Raw genomic sequence first — 19,593 nt, 5'->3', positions numbered from 1 at the left:
GTTGTGGATCTGGCACAGTTTCCCCTCAGTGCCCTTGTGTGTATGGATTTTAAGATGTTTATGAATGAGGACAATGGGCATCATTCATGAGCGTCGTCTTCAATAACTAGGTCAGACACAGGTCCGGGCTAGTGTCACCGTTCCCGCTTTAGACACAGGCTCATATCCAGTCCTGAGCATCTGGACCTTGAACAAAAGTGGAGCTGTATATTCAGTCCAGTCAAAATCAACTGCAGTTCGCATTCAAAGAAATCATTTTAAATTCATATGACCTCCAAAAATACACAGATGATATGACGAACGGTATGAAATGAACCTGGCCCTAATAATGACGATATAATAATAATAATAATAATACAATATAATAATCAAAGTAACTAACTAAATGTATTAACAACTGCAACAAACATCTTAAAAAAATAATAATTTTGTAATGAAGTTACTCAATTCCACCTTTTTAAATGTGTGGTTTCACATTTACAGTAAACCCATAATGGCTATTAAATTGCTTTGACAGAGTGACACAACTGTGGTCTTGTGGTTTCTACAGCTGTTTCAATGCTGTCCACTCAGCTTTCAATGTAACCCAAGTCATAGGCCAAGCTGAGTCACACTTCAGACACGGTGGCCCACATTTGTTTCAACACAGCTCCACTATTGTAATGACTGCTGTCTCTTACAAGGCAAAATAGAGACATCTCCAGAGCGCAGAGAGAACGCAGTTTGCTATGTTCATCAGCGAATATGTTTTTACTGCCTCGTTTTCCTGAGAATAACGTAGATATGTCAAAATGCTTGTTAGGCATAACTAACCAAGGGATTTGATTGAAAAGAAAAGTGATTTTTGAAGGTAGCTACAGCAGATGAAATCACTGCCAAATTACCTCCAGCTACAAAATGACAAAGGAGGAGTGCTCCTATACAATATGTGGGAGTGTGTAATTCAGCTTCCCTGGAGCAGTGGAAAGTATTGATTTGCCAAATACATGAAGCCATAAAAACTCTGCTGTATCTGCATGTTGGACATATTGCATGTGTAATTAAGCATTGCAAGAGCTATCAATTCTATAGAGAAAGTATAATTCGCTGGGCAATTATTTGCATTATTTTATTATGTCTTGATAATGGGAAGGGTTGCATCAGGAAGAGCATCTTGTAATGAAAGGAAAATAAAAAGCCCTCACTTTAGGAAGCAGATGTGACGCCCACTGAAGGAAAATACATTATTGTGCTTAATTACTTATTGCAAGCCAATGTTTAGGAAAGAAATTCGTATTTGCTGTGGCGAGCAGGAGACGGTTTGATTTTCTACAAGCATTAATGTAAGAGGATTATTAAACACGACAATCACTGTTAGTGTAACAGTGGTAAGTTGTCGAGAAATCTCTTGGGGAATTAAGTGGTTCGCGATTGGGGGATTAAGATTAGCTTTGCTTCTTGCTTTATATACTTTTCTTACCAAAGAAAATGTTAGGATTCTTATTATGGTTTAGTAGTTGGTTTAATTGACTCTGGTAGTCTCATGATTTACAATGTGGTGCAGAAGCAGGTGTGAAAGAATAGATTTGTAGACTTTTTTTGTTTAGCTCTATTTAATATTCACATTATGCTTATTACTGCCCTGCATGCTGTATGTTAGTAGGTCATATGAAATGTGCCAGACAGTTAACCTGTCCATTGATGAAAACCTGTTCCCCTGTTTATCTTCTTGTCTTACTCCTCACTCTGTTTTACCATAGTTTTCCTGCACCCTCACGTCCCTTCTTGCCTTTCTGTCACCAGAGCTGGTTGAAAGGTGATTAGTATCCACACCCACTATCATTCATTATCAGCGATGCAGGTCCGTGCCTGCCTGTGGGACAGCGGCCAATACCTCTGCTCAACAGTGCTCTAAACAAGCCTTATTTTAACAATTTGGCCCAAGGTTTGAAAAGAGAAAACATTTGTTAAGGTGGAAAGTAATGGCTGTTAATATCAGTATAACAGTAACCGATATTTTCACCTCATATTTGAAGGCACAGATAGATCATTTTTATGAAACATTAACAACAATAGTCTTCCATACTCTGCCTTTATCCTCTTCACCCCCACCTGAACTTAGCACATTTTCTCCAGTTTGGCTTTACCCGAATCTACAAGCTTGAATAAAAAAGCATCAAAATAGCGACAAAAGCGAGGATGAAAACGTAACAAAAATGTGACCGAAAAAGCGACAAAAACGTGCCAGAAAAGCAACAAAAAATATGACAATAATGTGATGAAAACGCGTCAAAAAAGCAATGAAAAAAAGCGATGACAAAGCCACAAAAACGCGACAAAAAAGTTACAAAAATGGGACAAAAACGGGACAAAAAAGTTTAAAAAAAAAAAACGTGCTCGTGTGACTTTGTGAATGGTTGCTATAGGTACAGATTGCAGCCACACTACAGCCAGTCTGCTCCAGTGTAGCAGTAACAGAAATAGCTTTTCGTGTGACTTGAGTGAATGAAGAGTGGAAAATTCTTCATTTATTCAGGAGAAAGTTGCATGAAAACTGGGAGACTGTAGTATGCTCACATATGAATGCTCAAGATCCTCAGAAAGCATGTGATTTATCTCCAGTATTTAACACTGAGGAGATTGCGAGGCCATACCATCCCAATAAATGTTTCCCACCGTGATATATATCCACTGTTTATGCCAAATACAGGGAAGAGGTCGGGACCCAGCATCCATCCACCTCGTCAACCTGTCGCCTTTACGTGAAAGTACTCAAGTCGATTGATGAGCGTACAGTTTGGTTATCCAGCTCCTGTCCTTCTATTCTACTATTTGAACTGGTCACATATTGAGTTTCTATTTTTACTGCTTAGCTGCTCTAATGAGGTGTATCATTGGCAGGAGGCCGTCAGCACCCCATGAAGCTTGTCCTTTTCATGTTACAGCTTTGAGTAACAACGATGATGAGCTCAGAGCAATGTGCAGTACTAAATAAAACCTTGTTGTTGGCTAAAGAAGACGTTTTCATGTATTTGTTGCAGAACTCCATGAAAGTGATGTTCAAGTGCTTGTGGAAGAACTGTGAAAAGGTCCTCAGCACCTCCTCAGGGATCCAAAGACACATCCGCACTGTTCACCTGGGGTATGTCACCACTCTACTCTGTCGACCATTGAGACTGAGGTTTTGGCTGATGAATGAGAAATTTGACTATTTCTTTTTTCAATAGAGCCAGCTTTGGACAGTAGAAACCACGGAACATTATACAGTGTACCTTTTGTTATCACTCTCTTTTGTCGTACGTTAGAAAAAATACTGTTAAGTTGTGAGAGGAGCAGTTGCCATGGTGCTCTTTCATGGGAGAGTGCAATATTAGACAAAGTTACACAGCCATTCTGTCTGAGCTTGCCAAGAGATGATGCAGCACACTGGACCTTACTGCCCTCTGGTGGTGAACAAACATCTGTGTCTAGGTTGTTGAGACTGTGGGTGTAGTGTTTATTTCAAGGCACTGCATGTCTATGGACCTGTAAACTTATGGTTCTCAAAACAAGCTGTGACCCAAATAATTAGAGATGCACCGATACAGCTTTTTTGCTACCGATACTGGGGTTTGAGTATCTGCCGATATCCGATATTTACTGATACCAGGAGACTTTCTTAAAAGTGGCTTTCTCTGAATGAAAAATTGAATTGACTCTTCTCCATTTTAAGATCAATAAAGTCATATTTTATTGTTATGATATTACAGATAAATGATCAATTATATCTATTTATAAACTAATGGATGAACATTAAACAAGGATCACTGGACTTTTCTACACTTTATTCTTGGGTATGGTATATGATAGGCTTAAGGTGTCATTAATATAAACAACTCACATGAAGTGATCTGATCATTACAGATATGTTTGATTATTTCTTAAACTAAAATACAAACACTTGGCTTCAGCAGTGGTTATTTTATTGTATTGGGCTTCTTTAGGTATTTCTATCATAGTTTCAGACCCAGCCTTGATTCGTCTTCATTAGCTTTAGCATGCTTTTGCTAGCGCTGCATTTTGCGATTTGTCGATCAAAAATACATTTGTGGAGGTTAAAACTAAATCAGCAATTGAATTCTCCAAGCTTAAAGCTTTAAAACAATATACAGCATGTCCATTCACTTAGATTTCAGTGGTAAAACTGGTATTGGCTCAGTAAGTATTGGTTATTTGTAGCTGATACCCGATATTGCATTTTTCCGGTATCAGCTCCGATATCCGATACCAGTAACGGATCGAATCGGTGCATCCCTACAAATAATATTAATAATAATTTCAACCTATACTAAAACATTTTGCATTTTTACCTGCAGTGTGTGGAAGCAGTCAGTAAATAAAGGGAGTAAATCAAGGGATTGTTTTACAGGCGTAATAGTGACTCAGACTACAGCGATGGAGAGGAGGACTTCTACTACTCAGAGATCGAGGTGAACATGGACAGTCTGACAGAGGGCCTGTCCAGCCTCACGCCCACCTCCCCCACCACGGTCGCTCCTCCCCCGGTCTTCCCCTCGCCGCTCTTTGATGTCCCACACTCTGCACACATCAATGTGAACGGGTCTCAGAGCCACGCCCCCACACTGCTCAGTCAATCAGCTCCCTCCACCCTCTGCCACATCCGCACTGACCACGCCTACCAGGTAACGCACTCACGTCACATCAGCCTGTGGTACCCAAAGTAGAATACAGCATCAGAGAATATTCCCAAAGCCAGCTTCAAATGCATTCAATTATATAGATATTGAGACTAAAACAGGATCAAATAAACATGAACTATGAACAATTACTTGACTAGACCCAGCGCTAAGCCCCGACTAATCCAGGTCTAAAACTGCAATAGAGCAAAACTAAACCAGATATGACACAGATCAAAGACAGGCATAAGCACGGTTACTGACTATTACTCAGAGGTGAGTACAAAACATGAAAAACCATAAAACCATCATTATGAAGAATTAAGTACACTTTTATTTACTTATTTAAGTAAAAGTATCTGTATCTCAGTACAGATACTTCATATTGACATTACTCAAGTAGAAGTAGGAAATGGAAGTTTAGTTGCAGAGAACAATTCATACACAAGGCAATTCAAAGTACTTCACAGTTGCATGAAATTACAAGAAAGAAAATCAAATCAATCCATAAAGCATCAACATAAAAATGTATTAATTACATTGAAAAGCAAGAGTGCAGATTAAGTAGTTTCAGTTGTCATATGCACAGGTAAAAAGAACTGTTTTCAACCTGGATTTAAAAAGTAAAAAGTACTGTGTGAAAAAAAGTTTAAACTTTTACTTTTACTTGCTAAAGTAAAGTAAAGTAACTTTAAAAAGTTACATAAGCACATGTACTCATGTATGTAACTCAGCACTATCCACCTCCGCTATCCACCTCCACTAATACTAGTATTTAATCAAACGGTAAGAACCAGGGCTTACACTTTAAAAGACTCCTGACTAAGCAACATGAATACGACTTGTGGAAATGCAATCTCGCCCACTTTGTATAAGCGATTAAACTTTTATCCTTAGTGCAGCCAGCCCACCATCTTCATAATATATGGATTTTTTTTTACTTGTCTCTCAAATCTCAGGCAGTGCAGGTCAGCCAGAATCACTCCTACACTGATGTGGGAGTGCATAGCAATAAGGCAGGGGTAAAAACATTTAGCAAATATTAGTGAATCTAGCTCCAAAACGGTCTAAATTCTTTGGAGGTCTTGACATTTTCAGTCATATCTTCAGCTTTCAGGCAAATATTCAACAAATTATGACATAGTTTATCACCTCCAAGTTTTCTTTGGCCCCCCGTTTTCCCCTTGTCCTGTTTTCTTTTTTCTATGCATATGAACATGTACAGAAGCACACATTTATCCCTGTCATTAAGTACCTTCTTGCAGTGGTGTGTAGTATTCAGCTACTGTTGTAAATGTACTAAAGTAAAAAAAAAAAAAAAAAAAAGAAGTGGAGATCTTACCAGATACTCCTTCGACTGTAAGTACTGCATATAAAAATGGAAAGTTTTTCTTTTTTGTACCTATTTTAAAGTTTTTTCTTTGAAAATATCTGAATTTTCACATAATTCATTGTTTTGTCTGTAACTATGAGAACACAATACAGACTGCTACGGCTAAACAGTCACTCAGTACTCAAGTAGTATGCTTTTTCTGTCATAATCATTTGGATCACTACTTTTTCACTACGTGAGTGAAATGATTTCAAAGTAACACTACTGTTGAATAAATATTTTGTCTACTCTACCTCATTGTTCAGAACAGGATGAACAGATGATGTAAATCTCCACTTCTCTTGACTGTGTGCCGATAGTGTAGATTTAAATTTAACGCTCCTGATTTATTTAGAAATGCTTTTAACCCCTCATTAATCCCCCTGTCCATGGCTCATGATTAAACCTTTCTCTTAAAATAAAGTCTCTCTCTACACTGCAGAACTGTTGCTTGTGCTAAAATAAGGAAATCTCCAACTAACATGCCTGTATATTCTCTTTCTGTTCTCTCCTGATTTTGTTGGGGTTCTTCTCCATGATCCAGGCCACTGCTCCGGTCAGTATCCCAGTGGTTCCTGAGATGACGGGGTTAGGCAATACTAACTGCACCAGCCCTTTAACTGAAAGCAGCAATGGCATCAGTGTGTCATGGCAGTCCCCTCCGGTCATTTTCAAAGCGGTCCCGGTGAGTTAGGCTTTCTCTCACATCATATATTAACTACATTTTACTCTCTCTCTCTACTTACCAATCTTGCTTTCCAATTCAATACTTCTTGCACCTATACATACATCATTAAAATGTATGGTGCAGGACCTTCAACAATCTAGACCAGGGGTGCCCAAACTTTTACAAGCGATTTAAGCGTGAAACGTAATGAAATGTACAATTAAATTCCCTTTGCCGTTAAGGTACGTGTCCTTTGCATTCTTTTTTTTATCAATGCCAATAACATGCTCCATTTGGAAGTCAGAAAAAAATTAAAAAGCAATACCTACTGTTATTTTGATTATGCCAAGACAAGCGGCTTCTATTTATGCTGCACTTACTGTTAAAACAGACGACTTTACCAAATCCATATCACATTATTCCACGAGCATCTTATGTATTAGTAAAAACCTGTTCCATGTTTTCACCCATACTTTTTTCTGCTTAATCGAGTCCACGGTTGTTAAGAATCCAGTCCTTGTACAAAACTCACCATCAACAAGGCTTCACAGCGCAAGCAACAGCTCCTGCAGTAAACAGGCCTGAGAACCTGCAGGTGCAAAATAAAGTATAAGCACTATACTTCCTATAATTGAGGAGACAGTATAATTAGAACATAAACCCGCCCAAATCCACCGCATGAGTTCAAACATCACATTGTTTTTATTTTTTCTGCATGACAGCTGTGAGAGTCCTATATAAAGCGGTTTGAGCCAAAAGATGTCAGTGTATATGAGACTTTGCAAATGATTGTCAGTCACGAGGGAGTGGTGTATGACCACTCATTAAATAGGAATTTGTTAAATTTGGTAGAGAATCCTTTGGCGGGCCGAATCAAACTGCTTGGCGGGCCCCACTTTTGGCACCCCTGATCTAGACTGTTTCTGAAAAGTCTTTTATTAAGGATTTTAACTTTAACAGGGCCCTGTGAACCCTGTCCGAACTGTGACCACTGGTGAGAGGCGTCTGCCGGCCCCCAGCACACACGCAGCTGTTACTAAGAGCCATGCATTGGTCACACCAGCTACTAAAGCCACGCCAGGAACCAGGTACAACTTACATTTCAACAGTTTGTCTGCCTCTGTGTTTTTTGGACAATCAGGGTCTGAACGTGCGAACACTGTCCTCTTATCTGTTGCCCAGGAAACCCCGTGGCGATGCAAAGAAGTGCAGAAAGGTGTACGGCATGGAGAAGAAGGATATGTGGTGCACGGCCTGTCGCTGGAAAAAAGCCTGTCAGAGATTCACCGACTAAACCCTCCCATTTCTGAGACATAAGCTCTTCCTCATTCTAGGCCACACAGAGGTGGACGCGTCCATTCACAAACATAGAGGAGAAAAACCAGTTCACCGTTCTCAACATCAAAAGAAAATGTTATTGAGAAATTAGAGAATTAGAACCCTTCAGATCTAGAAATTTTTATACGACAGACATTTTGATAACTTTGAAAACTAAAAGAATTTGATTTGTAAGAAATTTTCTGATTAATGGTTTTGTTTTAACCAGTTTACTGCCTTTTCTGGCAGCAGCATTATAGACTGCAAATAAGCTTTTGGCATGTGTTGTTCACAAAAGAAGCATCATGTAAGCTGCTGTTTTGTGATGGATCAAAACTCTCATAAGGGTTTCAGCAATGACTTTTAGCCTAGACCTCTGTAGCCTATGTTTTTCATTGTCACTGTTTAAGGGAGAGCTAAGCAAACCAAATGCAATATGCCAGCTTTTACTTTACATTTTACAATCCCCTGCACATGGTGGTGCACAAATTTCTAAAATGATCCTAGAGGGAATATGTTTTCTTCTCTTCCTCTTTACACATGAACTCTAGTTATAAGCACCTTGATAAAAGCTCCTCTTTTATATTGTCATCATCACCCACAGATTTGATATTGTCATCATCACCCACAGGTTTCTAACGTTACAAATAATGTGTGTAGTCAAAACATCTGTTCAACAAAATTTTAAGTTTTAATATTGATATAGAACTGCCATGTGAATTGTGTCACTGATATGTGACGCTGAAAAGCTGTGATGTGACCAAATCGACTCACTCAACAGAACACCATAATGTTAACATTTGTAATTGGATGATATGATGCTATTTTATTTATTGTTTTCTGTGTGGCAGTTACATTTCACCTTTTTCTAACCAAACACTTGACGGGTCTGGCCGATAGAATTTTTGGTCTTTACTGGCCCAAGAACATTTTGAGACTTTCATGGTTTTGCAGATTTGGCCTTTCTCACATTGATCAGTTTTAAGAATAAATTGAGCAAAGCAATTATCTTCAGTAAAATACTAAAAAGCATGTTTAAATATATATTCCCTTCAGTAGTAATCAGCTCTATGCTTTTTATACAAGTCACATTCCCTTTACACACAGGGATCTAGAGCCTTTAAAAGACATTTGTTCTTACTGAGGTCCAGGTAACAGATTTGGAAATGGGCTTTGATTTAGCCCACAGACTGTATATGTTATAGTTCTCAAAAATATTTGTGTTTGGAACTGTTCTATACGAGTAAAAGAAGATGGTGCAAATATCACTCTCTTTGAACAGCTATGGAGCATAGTCACTGGAGTTCCCTTTTTTAGTTTAAAACACACTAATAGTAATAGCTTGTTCAAAGTTGTTGCTGAAATGTCTGACTGTAAAGTGTCCCATATAAGCTATGTCTACTCCTCTGAGTGGGTCCCAATTCTCATTGGGTCAAAATTCACAAAGTGCCAATGATAAGAACACAAGACTACAGTCTTATCAACTGACTCATAAAAATTGCACTGTGTTGCTTTGCGAGAATACATTTTTATTACACACCATTGACCTAGAATTACAAGGGTTCCTCATCGGCTGTTGATTGGATTCAAAGCCTGGCCTTTGCCTTGGCAGTGCGAGGGACAGTAGATTTGAACAGTGGTACTGGGAAGTTGTGTGATTCAGAGCAGGATTTCCAAACTATATTCTACTTGCATCTCTGTTTTAGTTTGCCAAAACCACCATAAACGACAACTGGCTCATTGTAAGCATGTTGAGAAAAAGTCCTATAGCTAGCCATTATTCCACCTTTTACAAGTTGCACTAAACCTAGTATATCAAGTTATCTTGCCTGCAATGTGTTTTCTTTTACACTGATGCAGTGTGCTTTGGCCAAAAAAAGAAGAGGTGAATGAATGGCTTTGAGGAGAAAGAGGCAATGGTGACCTTGTATGGATGGTTGGTTTTGCATTTTCAGGGCTTTCTTGTAAATATGCAACAAATAGAACAGTTTGTCTTCTTTCATTTATTGTTGGTTTCTTATATTTTGAAAAGGATTTTTTTTTTTTACATTATTGTCGTGTAGAATATATTTTCTTTTTAAGCAAGAAGCTATAGTGAACATTACATGTATAATGTAGCTTAGAGGCAAAGGGGAGAAAACCAGTTGAATGTAAAATCTACAAAATGAAAAAAAAAAAAAAAAGTTCATGTTGTTGATGTTTTTGCTGGTTAGTTTGTAGGCTTTTGTCTTTAGTTCATTCTGATTTGTCTACACGACGCCACACGTCATATGGATCTCCCAACCATGCAGTATTGCTTTATTTTCTGACTTGTGCAATGCTTTTTTGGAATTAAGTTTTAACTGTTTATCTTTCATCTTGCCAAATTATTCATGTAGATCGCTCTTTTAAAGAGACTACTGCAATTTATTCCTGTGCTATACTAAAACATTGCTATTACTGTTATGTTTAACAAATGGTTCTTCAGTTCATTAGTGGGGCAGATTAAGCAAACACATTATTCACTTTGTGATACATGCAGCCGATTTGGCAAGTATGCTTTCTTTTCTGAAAAAGCTGCTTTAATATGTCAAAAATCGAATTGTCAATGGTCATTTTTTACTTTTTTTGTTGTCCATTAGGATATTTAATTATGATCTTCATCTATATTTTGTACCACATTTCAAGTATGTGTGTAGTTTTCCTTTTGATGCTGGAATTTAAAGAAAGAAAGAATACAAGAAAACACACATATCATTATCAGGAGTCTGACACCTGGTGTGTTTACACTAGTGTAAGTATCATTGGAAATGAAAAAAAGTCGCCATATTCATTTTTTGGGAAGCTCTGGCTTTTTTCATGGAAATCTTAAAGGATCCTCGGCAACATTTTTGCCAAATTTGCCGTTTGTATAAAAAAAAAGGGAACGATTTGGTAAAAAAAAAAAAAAAAAAGACAATATTGTGCTGTGGACATATTTGTAGATCTCTTGTGATTTCTGGTTATCTTTTAGGTTAGACAGACTCACCCAAATATTTCCCCTGTTCGACACATTCCAACAGGCTGCCGCGCTTTCTTCCGTCTTCCACTCAGTTAGAAATGACCTTTTCCAGCTTTACTGTGTCCCACCCAAGCCTTTTACCCAGTATATTAAGCTATGTAAAGCCCTTCAAATGTGCATTATATAAAAAGAGCGCCTTCGATTTCCCAAAAAAGTTGAAATGATAGCTGCTTACTTTTGTTGAATGTCTGAATGTGTGAGCAAAACCAGCAGCAGAAAAGCTTCTACATCAACTGTACCATGCATTGTAATGGCAGCTCCGCAAATCTCTCTCTTCTTTAGCGCTTCGACCCCAATCTATGGAAAAGTTACAATACTGCTTAAAATGACAAAATAGGTAGAATTATATTTTTTCACCACTCACTCAAAATATAAAATAATTGACCATTAACATTTGTCTTACTAATTAACATTCTGCGCAGTGTCTCAACGTTTTCATAATTGGGGTTGCATTTTGATCCTTATATCCTTTGTCTTACGTGTCTGTATGTGTGTGTATTTTTGTACCAAGCCTTACATCGGCTGGTGTGAGAACTGACTTTATGCTTTCTTGTTTTATCAATGATTTTTTTTTTTTTTTTTTTTTCTCAGAATGATTTTATTGTCCGTTGAGTTGAGTTTTGAGGTTGTTTTGCATGTATAGCATTTGCTCATTGTTTCTTTTACATTGATGGCAGGAGACAGAACACTGAAGGCTTTTTGTGTTAGGCCTAAATGTACTCTTTTAGACCCCAAGGCTGAATGAAAAAAAAAAATGAAAAAAAACGGGAAGTGGTTTTATTAAGGAATGCAGCCTGGTCACTAGAGGGCGCCGTTTCTCTGGTGTGAAGTCATGTCAGCGGTCACACGGAGAGAAAGCACTTTTTTGAGTGTTATTTGTGTGAATGTCAAGCTTACGTATACAGCTAGAGCTTGAAAAGATGGATGACCATGATGTCGATAATGTGATCTATGTGATGTAATGTGACAGAAAGAGAATAAACATGAATGGAAGAAGTCTTGGCTTATGTCGTGTTTGTATGTTCTTTTACGGGTCATAATGTTGATATATAATGTTTGTTTTTTTATTTAGTTATTTACAATCTTTTTGAGGACATGTCTCCCTTTTGGGTCAAGGCGAAGAAGTAGTGAGAAAGGTTTCGAAACCGGCCTTATGCTGCCTTCATGTGGTCTTGTAATAATGATCAAGTGGAAAATTGCACATGAACGCCACCTCATGTCGCATTTTCCACTGGGAAAATGGGAAGATTTTATGATGCCCGAGTTCCCCGAGATGAGATAACCTTTGACCTTTCTGCACAACAGAGCAGCAATGATATGTGTTTGTCTATTAGGCAAACTGATTGTATGCATTTCACTATTTAGCAACTCAATGTTAATATCTCTTTTTCCACACACACACAAAAATCCGCAAACCTATGTTTTTTTTTTTTCAATTAACGCAGATACAGAGTATTTCAACTTTCTCGCGTGAATTTGTCTGTTTTATAGTGCATTGGTGTGTCTGTTTTTTAATGTTTCACTTTACAACGACACAAAAGCACTTGAACACAATGCCCTCGTAACTTTCACTTGGAAGGAACTGGGAAGAATTACCTTTACCAGACGTGGCTTTTGAGTTCCTTTAAAATTGACCGCAAGCATCTCTTCTGTGCATCTGTCGTGCCCCCTGGTGGACAACTGTCAAATCAGATTTCCCAAACAGACACAGGCACACAGAGGTAAATTCTTTACAGCAGCAATTTCAAAATTTATTGAGATTGATTGGATTTTGCAAATAATAGTCAAGCTAATTTTCCCACTAAACATGTACTTCAAAAGAGGCTTTGATGGCGATTGGGCTGACCCCAACATCAGGAGGCAGTTGACTGTAAAAATGTTTTTCTCTTTTTTGTGATCAGTACTACAACCAAAGGGAAAAAAAAAAATCTTCACAAGAGCACTTCATCTGCCCAAAAACAAAACAGAAGTCAAACAGGACAGTCTTTCGATTATTTAACACATTTTACAAACACAGGTTTAAGTAATCATCAATATAAAGTCAATATTGAACAATAATCCCAATGAAAATAAACACCAAGCTTCAAGTGCGACCTTTTCACAAATCAAAGATCCCCAGAAACTTGAGAAAATAAATAAATAATAAGATAGTGATAACAAATCCATATATATGAAGGTCTAGACACATCACTCTAGTATTACAAAATTAAAAGTAAAAAGCGCCAATTTATAGCGTAATATCAATATACCCATATCTATGGCTTCATGATTTTGCAAGTGTAAAGTCAAGCTATACAGGCTAAACGAGGATTGCCATTTGTACACATCTAGAAAATACCCATAATTCATCTGCAGTAGACAGAGCCAGAGATTCCAGTTTTGCATCAAGTGGAATGAGAGGGTCGTGTGCAGATACCCGAAAGAAGACATCACTTTGGTATGACAAAATCAATACAAACATGCATTTCAAATGAAGAACATAGAACCACAAGAACTGCACGTAGAAGATGGGCAAAACATCTGAATTGTCTTATTTTGAAATTAACAATGATGTGGATACTACTCTCACAGGTGAAAAGCAATCGAGGCACATATTGAAAGGGTTGATGGAGGACATTTTCCTGAAACACAACCCTCTATGAGGGAATAAAACCCACACTGTGTACAAGAAGGGGTCCAGGGTGAAGAGTGAGGCCACAAACATACATACAAAAGTCCCTCAGTGGCCACAAAAAAGAGATTTTCCACACCCAGAAACATTCGTTGATTTATTTTTCTTCTTTTTGTATTACGGTGAGGGCATAATCACATTAAATAGAAATTAAATAGACCTTAAGGACCATAAGGTGGGGAACTATGAAGCGCAGTCCAGGGCACTTTAAGCACAGAGGCACTCAAATGTTTCCCAGAGTGCAGTGCGGCTGGCCTTTACCTGTGTGGAGCGCTATAAAAACAACATAGGATACAACACAAGTAATGGCTCTGACTATGTGCTGCTTTGTTACTTCGGTGATTGTGCGTGATAAAAAGTGAAAACAATGTGTCAGTCTAATTGGTTGATGCAGTCTTCCAAAAGAGTGTTGGCCCTTAAACAGCCCTTCATATTCACAATAATACCATAAAATGTGCACTTTGTAAAACGTGACAAATAGATTAAACCAAAAGTGAAACAACAAAAGTACGATAAAAAAGCACCTGCACACACACAGAAACTGTCAACGAAAGCACTTCATGTATACAAGATTGTTTTTGGTACTCATCAATTAGTGTATATCGGATGACAAAAGCATGTGCTAAATACATGTGTCGTCAATATCTAACAGAGAAGTGTGTGTTTCCCTTGGTTCAAAAGCAAATACGACAAAAAAGCGTAAACTGGCACAAGAGAAGGTCGAGAAAAGCCCCATGGCTTGCTGTCCACAACAAGGCAAAGTATAAAAGCTTTTTCTTATACAAGATATAAAATATCAAAAAGAGCACACAATAAAGCTTAGCATCCAGCACTTAATAATAATTAATAATAATTAGTTACATCAACAACAGTAATCATAATCGTATATAAGACATCTGCCTCAATGGAATTGTGAAAACCTTTGTCAAAAACATGGAAATATTCTTAAGGAAACAATATAAGCTCTTTTAACAACACACACGCAACATTCTTGCATCAGACAGAGAGAGGAGCAAATTACTTTGCCAAGTGTCTCCAATAAATAGCTTCAACAAAGTATATTAAACTCTTGATTATTTTTTTTTCATATATATTTTTAACTTTAAAATTTTAAAATGATTAAAATGATTACATGTGATCTGCATATTCTGATCAGAAATCACATTGACTGAGGAACAAAGAAAAAATGGAAGGCATCTCCCCTTCATGAGAGAGACCAGGCTCTCAGGTCCAAACTCCAGTGTCAGACAGAAACGCCCTCATCCTGTTTGTGCCAATCAGGACTAAGGACTCTGCAACTTCTTAATAACTCCTACTTAATGTGGAAAAGTGTGGTACATTCTCTCTACCTCTCTCCAACACACACAGACAGACTCACGCACACTTAAGTCCCGTTGTGGATAAACTGTATATACAGCTCCAGAATCTTTTGGAATGGATCAATTTAACTTTAGAGAGAAAAGATTGAGAAGCAACTCACTGAAAGGCTTAAACTGTACACAGACAGCGTTCTGCACAAAGCTTCAGTGATTCTCCACTGTGTTAACAGTCTGGAGGATATGGGTATATCCTTAAAGGTAGGTGCGGTCACCAATTGGATAAAAGATCAAAAATGTAAACCATGGTTCAGGGTTAAAAGTGGAGTCAGTTAAAGTGCAACAAGTCTGTGGCAGTAGGAATCTCGTCAACAGAGACACACCTCTCTTTGCAATAGATTTTGACCCTTCACTTTTCAAAACATTATAGGCGGTGATCCAGTCAGGGCTGTCTCTCTGGGTAGTCCACTATGATTGTGAACGGCAAAGCAGGCAAGCAAAGTCCGGGACCTTGGCGTGTGGCTGGAACCCGCAACAAAAACAGACACTTAAACACTGCATCAGAAGTGAAGGAGGTAAGCAGAAGAAGCCACCGCTTGAGCCGCCGTTGTCTTGAAAGTCGCATCATAATGTCACATAAAGGTTTTGGAGATCATTGTCGCGCATAACCCCACACCGTTTCCATTCAGTGGGAGGCCCATCCACTGAGGGACGGGTGGGTAAAAAGGAGAGCAGCTGTGATTCTGCCTCAGAGATTGCTGGAGATCTTTAGAGCATCTTCATCAGGAGCTAAGGCGGAGGTGGGCTGGTCCTAGGAGATCCAGGTAAAGTCCCTGTCTGTCCCATTCTGCTGCTCCCCGTCTTGTGCTGACGAATCACTCTCCTCCTTGTCATTGTCCAGCACGCGTTGTGCCTTGTCGCTCATCCCTGAGTCCTTCCATTTCTCCTCCTCCGTCTCCCCAATAATCTCCCCATCAGCCATCATCTCCTCCTCCGCGTCGCCATCACACTCTGCCGGGTCATCCTGGAAGCGGTCGCCGGGGTAGAGCTCCTCCTCCGGGGAGATGTCTCCGCCTACCTCTCCGTTGTGATCCAGGAGAGCAGCCATACCCCGCCCAGAGCAGTCGGCACAGACGCCATGGCGACGGGAGCCATGTTTAATGCCGACGCTGGCGGCTGACATGAAAACTCTGCTGCACACTTTGCACACGTACTTCTTGTCTTTGCTGTGGACCTGTCAGAGGACAAATAGAGTAAATAGAATGATTGGAGAGAGTTTTGTTATCGAAGCAAAATAGCAACATTTAAAAAGTCATTGACCTCGTTCATTAGTGTTTTCTTAGACTGAAGTTTCTGGGGAATGGTAAGTCAGATTTATAAAACGATATTTAGAAGCTAAAATCTCTTGTTTAACTATAGCTATATCTATAGATATACTGTATATATATGTGTGTGTATATACAGTATATGTATATATATCTACGTATACCTAGTTTTAGATATAGAGAATTTAGATCCTATGTAGTACAGAAACGGTACATTAGTTAAATGGTAAGTTACTGTACAATTTCTTTACCGCCCCCTTGTGGCGACAGACTCACCAGTGTGTGTCTCTTCATGTGTTCTCTCCTGGTGAACTTCTTGCCGCAGATCTCGCAGGGGTAGGGCCTCTCGCCGGTGTGTGAGCGCATGTGCCTCTTCAGGATGCACTGGTGCATAGCCGAGAAACTGCAGTAGGGACACTTGAACTTTTTACGGATCACTGTGAAGTCATTCACTGTGGGGAAAAGAAGAGAGAAAAAACAAGTGAGGTTAGTTCGATAAAATGCTAAAGCCAGATGTGTATCAACGTTTCTTTGTTGTGTTCAGTCGAGTGATAATGAATATGAGTACTGAGTACTTCCAAAATCATGTTACTGCTTGAGCAGAGGCGGGCAAAGTGGCTACAACGTTTACTCAAGTAAGAATAAAAAAGTGTAGTAAGTACTGAGTAACTCTTTGAGCATAGTGACATAAATTAAGAGAAATAAAGTATCCAAGTTTTCAAAGGAAATGCCAGAAAATATACAACAATATTTTTTATCTATGAATAAAGGGCAGGAAATAAGGTACTCAATAAGGGCACAGATACTTCATTACAATATTACTCAAGTAGAAGTAAAACTAGTTTAAGACATACAATTAATTCAAAATGTTACTCAAGTACATGCACTAGAGTAAATGTAACTACTTCTCGCCTCTTGATATTGAATTAGTGCAAAATTGTCCCACATTGTCAGAAATGACAATGTGGGACACTGACATTCACTTCTTTGTTCCAGACAAATGAAAGGCTGTAACTTACACTTGTTTTATGTAGAAAACATCAATCTATTTTTTTTTAACATAACTAAATAACCAATGTCACTTTTTTGTTTTACTTTTACTTTTAATTAGTGTCAGCCATGGTCTCAGAAATGTACCATCAATTCCCATGGTCACACCAATCCCCGCCGAAGCTACAGTTTCCCTGGCAACCGCGCTCCTTTCATACTAAAGCAATAATGGCAGAAAGATACTATAAACACCATACAACAGTCACTGCGCTAAAACAACCAGGAAGGACACGGAGAAGCAAAGTAACCTAGGCACAACAGAGGCACAACAGGGGCACAAGGTACAAAACAATGGGATCTTGAGAGCAGTATATAGCACAGTTATTCTCAAAGTTTTTTGTAAAGTAATAGGCTACAACAGAAAACATTTGGCATTTTCCAACAGACTTACGTAAGACTGAACCAGTAGAAAGCTAAAACAATAGACCAATAGATCAGTTAAGCACAACTGACTGAACATGTATAAAGCAGGATAAAGCCATGGCAGGGCTGAAACTATAGACTTAACTTGGAGTTGCCATCATATTACTACTACCATACAGTCCAATTTACATTTAATGAACAAACCTAAAAGGCTTTTTGACCCGAGAAGACCTTGAGTCTTTCATTTGTATTATATTTAGTCCTTATATTATTATTGTTATTTTAATAATTACCCCAAGCTCAGTGCTTACATACTACCCAGGATTCCCCATGGTTGGTTATACACTAGGGGCATAGGAATAAATAAAAATAAAAATAATAATAATATTTGCATGTGGTTAATTAAGCAGACCTTTGCTTAAACAATCTATAGCTTGTCAACAATTCATAATAAAAGATTATTTTAATACAGTATAATATAATATAATTGACCATGTTAAATATGAGGGAAATAGTGGTGATATTGTCCTATTGCCCTGCCCTAACCTATTATAGCTCTAATGCTATTATTGCACTTCAACTGTGGAAAAAAAACAAGCAAATGTTAGTTGTGGGAGAATCACTAAAGGGATATAATAAAGTAAGTAGAGAAATATCTGGATTTACACACAATCGCAAAACAGTTACAGTGAGCAAGGGTCAGGCACAATACAGGGGTGTAAGTACTACAGTATAATTACCTCGATTTGCAAATCGACTGCCATTAAACACTCGACGGCAACAGAAAGCATGCTTAAGCAAAACACTGAACAAAACATTTCACTCAAAACTACATGATAAGAAAGAATTGACAACACTATGGTTATTGAAAAAAAATCTAATTTAATATTAGCTATATTCAATTTACAATACATATAGAAAATTACAGTAGTTAAAATGAAAACAATTATATCTAATTAAAATAATAGAAAAAGGGAAATCTTTTCCCTTTTACATTTGAGCTGCCCTGAACTGAACGCGCTACCTGAGGAATACTTTCACAAATGATTTGGCATCAAGACCTCTTTGTTACAAACTCCCAATAGACATAAGCCCTTTTATTAATGTAAAAATAAGAAAACAAAAAGATATGCACACCATATGATAAAACAACAGAGGGAGAGGGATTTGAAGGATGTTGTGCACCTCCTGGGATTTCACATTAAGTCTAAACAATAAGAACAATGTGAGTGAAGAAGGTATTTTGTTTCAGAGTGTCGCAGACCGGAGCCTGCTGTAAACTTAGTGAGAGAGTTTTGGCAGCGATTGGTGTGAATTTACATTAGCAACAATTTAACAGCCAGTTTTTATGCCCACTCTAATGGATCCTCGATTCTTCATCCAATCAACGTAGCTGCATTGATTTGAATCATTCATACAACTGTGGTTGTACGTGTTTCATAACTTTTTGGAAGCCATAGGTGAAAGAAAGAAAATAACTAGAAGAAACCACTCCATCGTACGAGAGGGAGATGTTGGGGGAGGACCAATGGGTGGTCACTCCTAAACACTACAAAACTCACAGATGTGCAGAGAGTGGGACACCCTCCCCTGTAACAGCAGCAGACACTGGCATATTGTTCTAGCCTTGTGTTCACAACCCCTCCATCTGCACTCATCTGACAGGGGGTGTAATCATGACATACTGACCCCTCAGGGAGAGTCCATTCATGTACTCGGTACATAATGCTACAGATTATTGTTACATTTCCCGATATCATTTAACATTTTAAGAAGAACTAATGCGTTTGTCAGTTTGTGTTTTCTGATTCTTTATC

The 19,593-nt window shown here is 38.3% G+C and overlaps 2 protein-coding genes across 3 annotated transcripts in view; one reads left to right on the top strand and one right to left on the bottom strand.

Annotated features, from left to right (window-relative positions):
- slc2a4rg (SLC2A4 regulator) overlaps positions 1-12,042 on the top strand; it is a 31,973-nt gene extending 19,931 nt beyond the window's left edge. The window contains exons 5-9 of one of the 2 annotated variants that reach the window (XM_079558521.1): positions 3,021-3,121; positions 4,388-4,661; positions 6,572-6,712; positions 7,655-7,782; positions 7,877-12,042. In XM_079558521.1, coding sequence (XP_079414647.1) covers positions 3,021-3,121; positions 4,388-4,661; positions 6,572-6,712; positions 7,655-7,782; positions 7,877-7,988 — 756 coding nt within the window. In that variant the 3' untranslated portion in view covers positions 7,989-12,042. The remainder of the gene's footprint in view (positions 1-3,020; positions 3,122-4,387; positions 4,662-6,571; positions 6,713-7,654; positions 7,783-7,876) is intronic. The other variant, XM_079558522.1, reaches the window with a different exon arrangement.
- A 2,773-nt stretch (positions 12,043-14,815) lies between these two features.
- zbtb46 (zinc finger and BTB domain containing 46) overlaps positions 14,816-19,593 on the bottom strand; it is a 65,302-nt gene continuing 60,524 nt past the window's right edge. Inside the window, exons 5-6 of the mRNA XM_079558508.1 lie at positions 16,640-16,815; positions 14,816-16,272 (exon numbers count right to left, since the gene is read on the bottom strand). Of these exons, the coding sequence (XP_079414634.1) occupies positions 15,850-16,272; positions 16,640-16,815 (599 nt within the window). The 3' untranslated portion in view covers positions 14,816-15,849. The remainder of the gene's footprint in view (positions 16,273-16,639; positions 16,816-19,593) is intronic.

The sequence above is a fragment of the Gobius niger genome, assembly GCF_951799975.1.
Source record: "Gobius niger genome assembly, chromosome: 6".
NCBI classification, from domain to species: Eukaryota; Metazoa; Chordata; class Actinopteri; order Gobiiformes; family Gobiidae; genus Gobius; species Gobius niger.
This window is presented reverse-complemented; position numbering and strand designations above follow the sequence as displayed.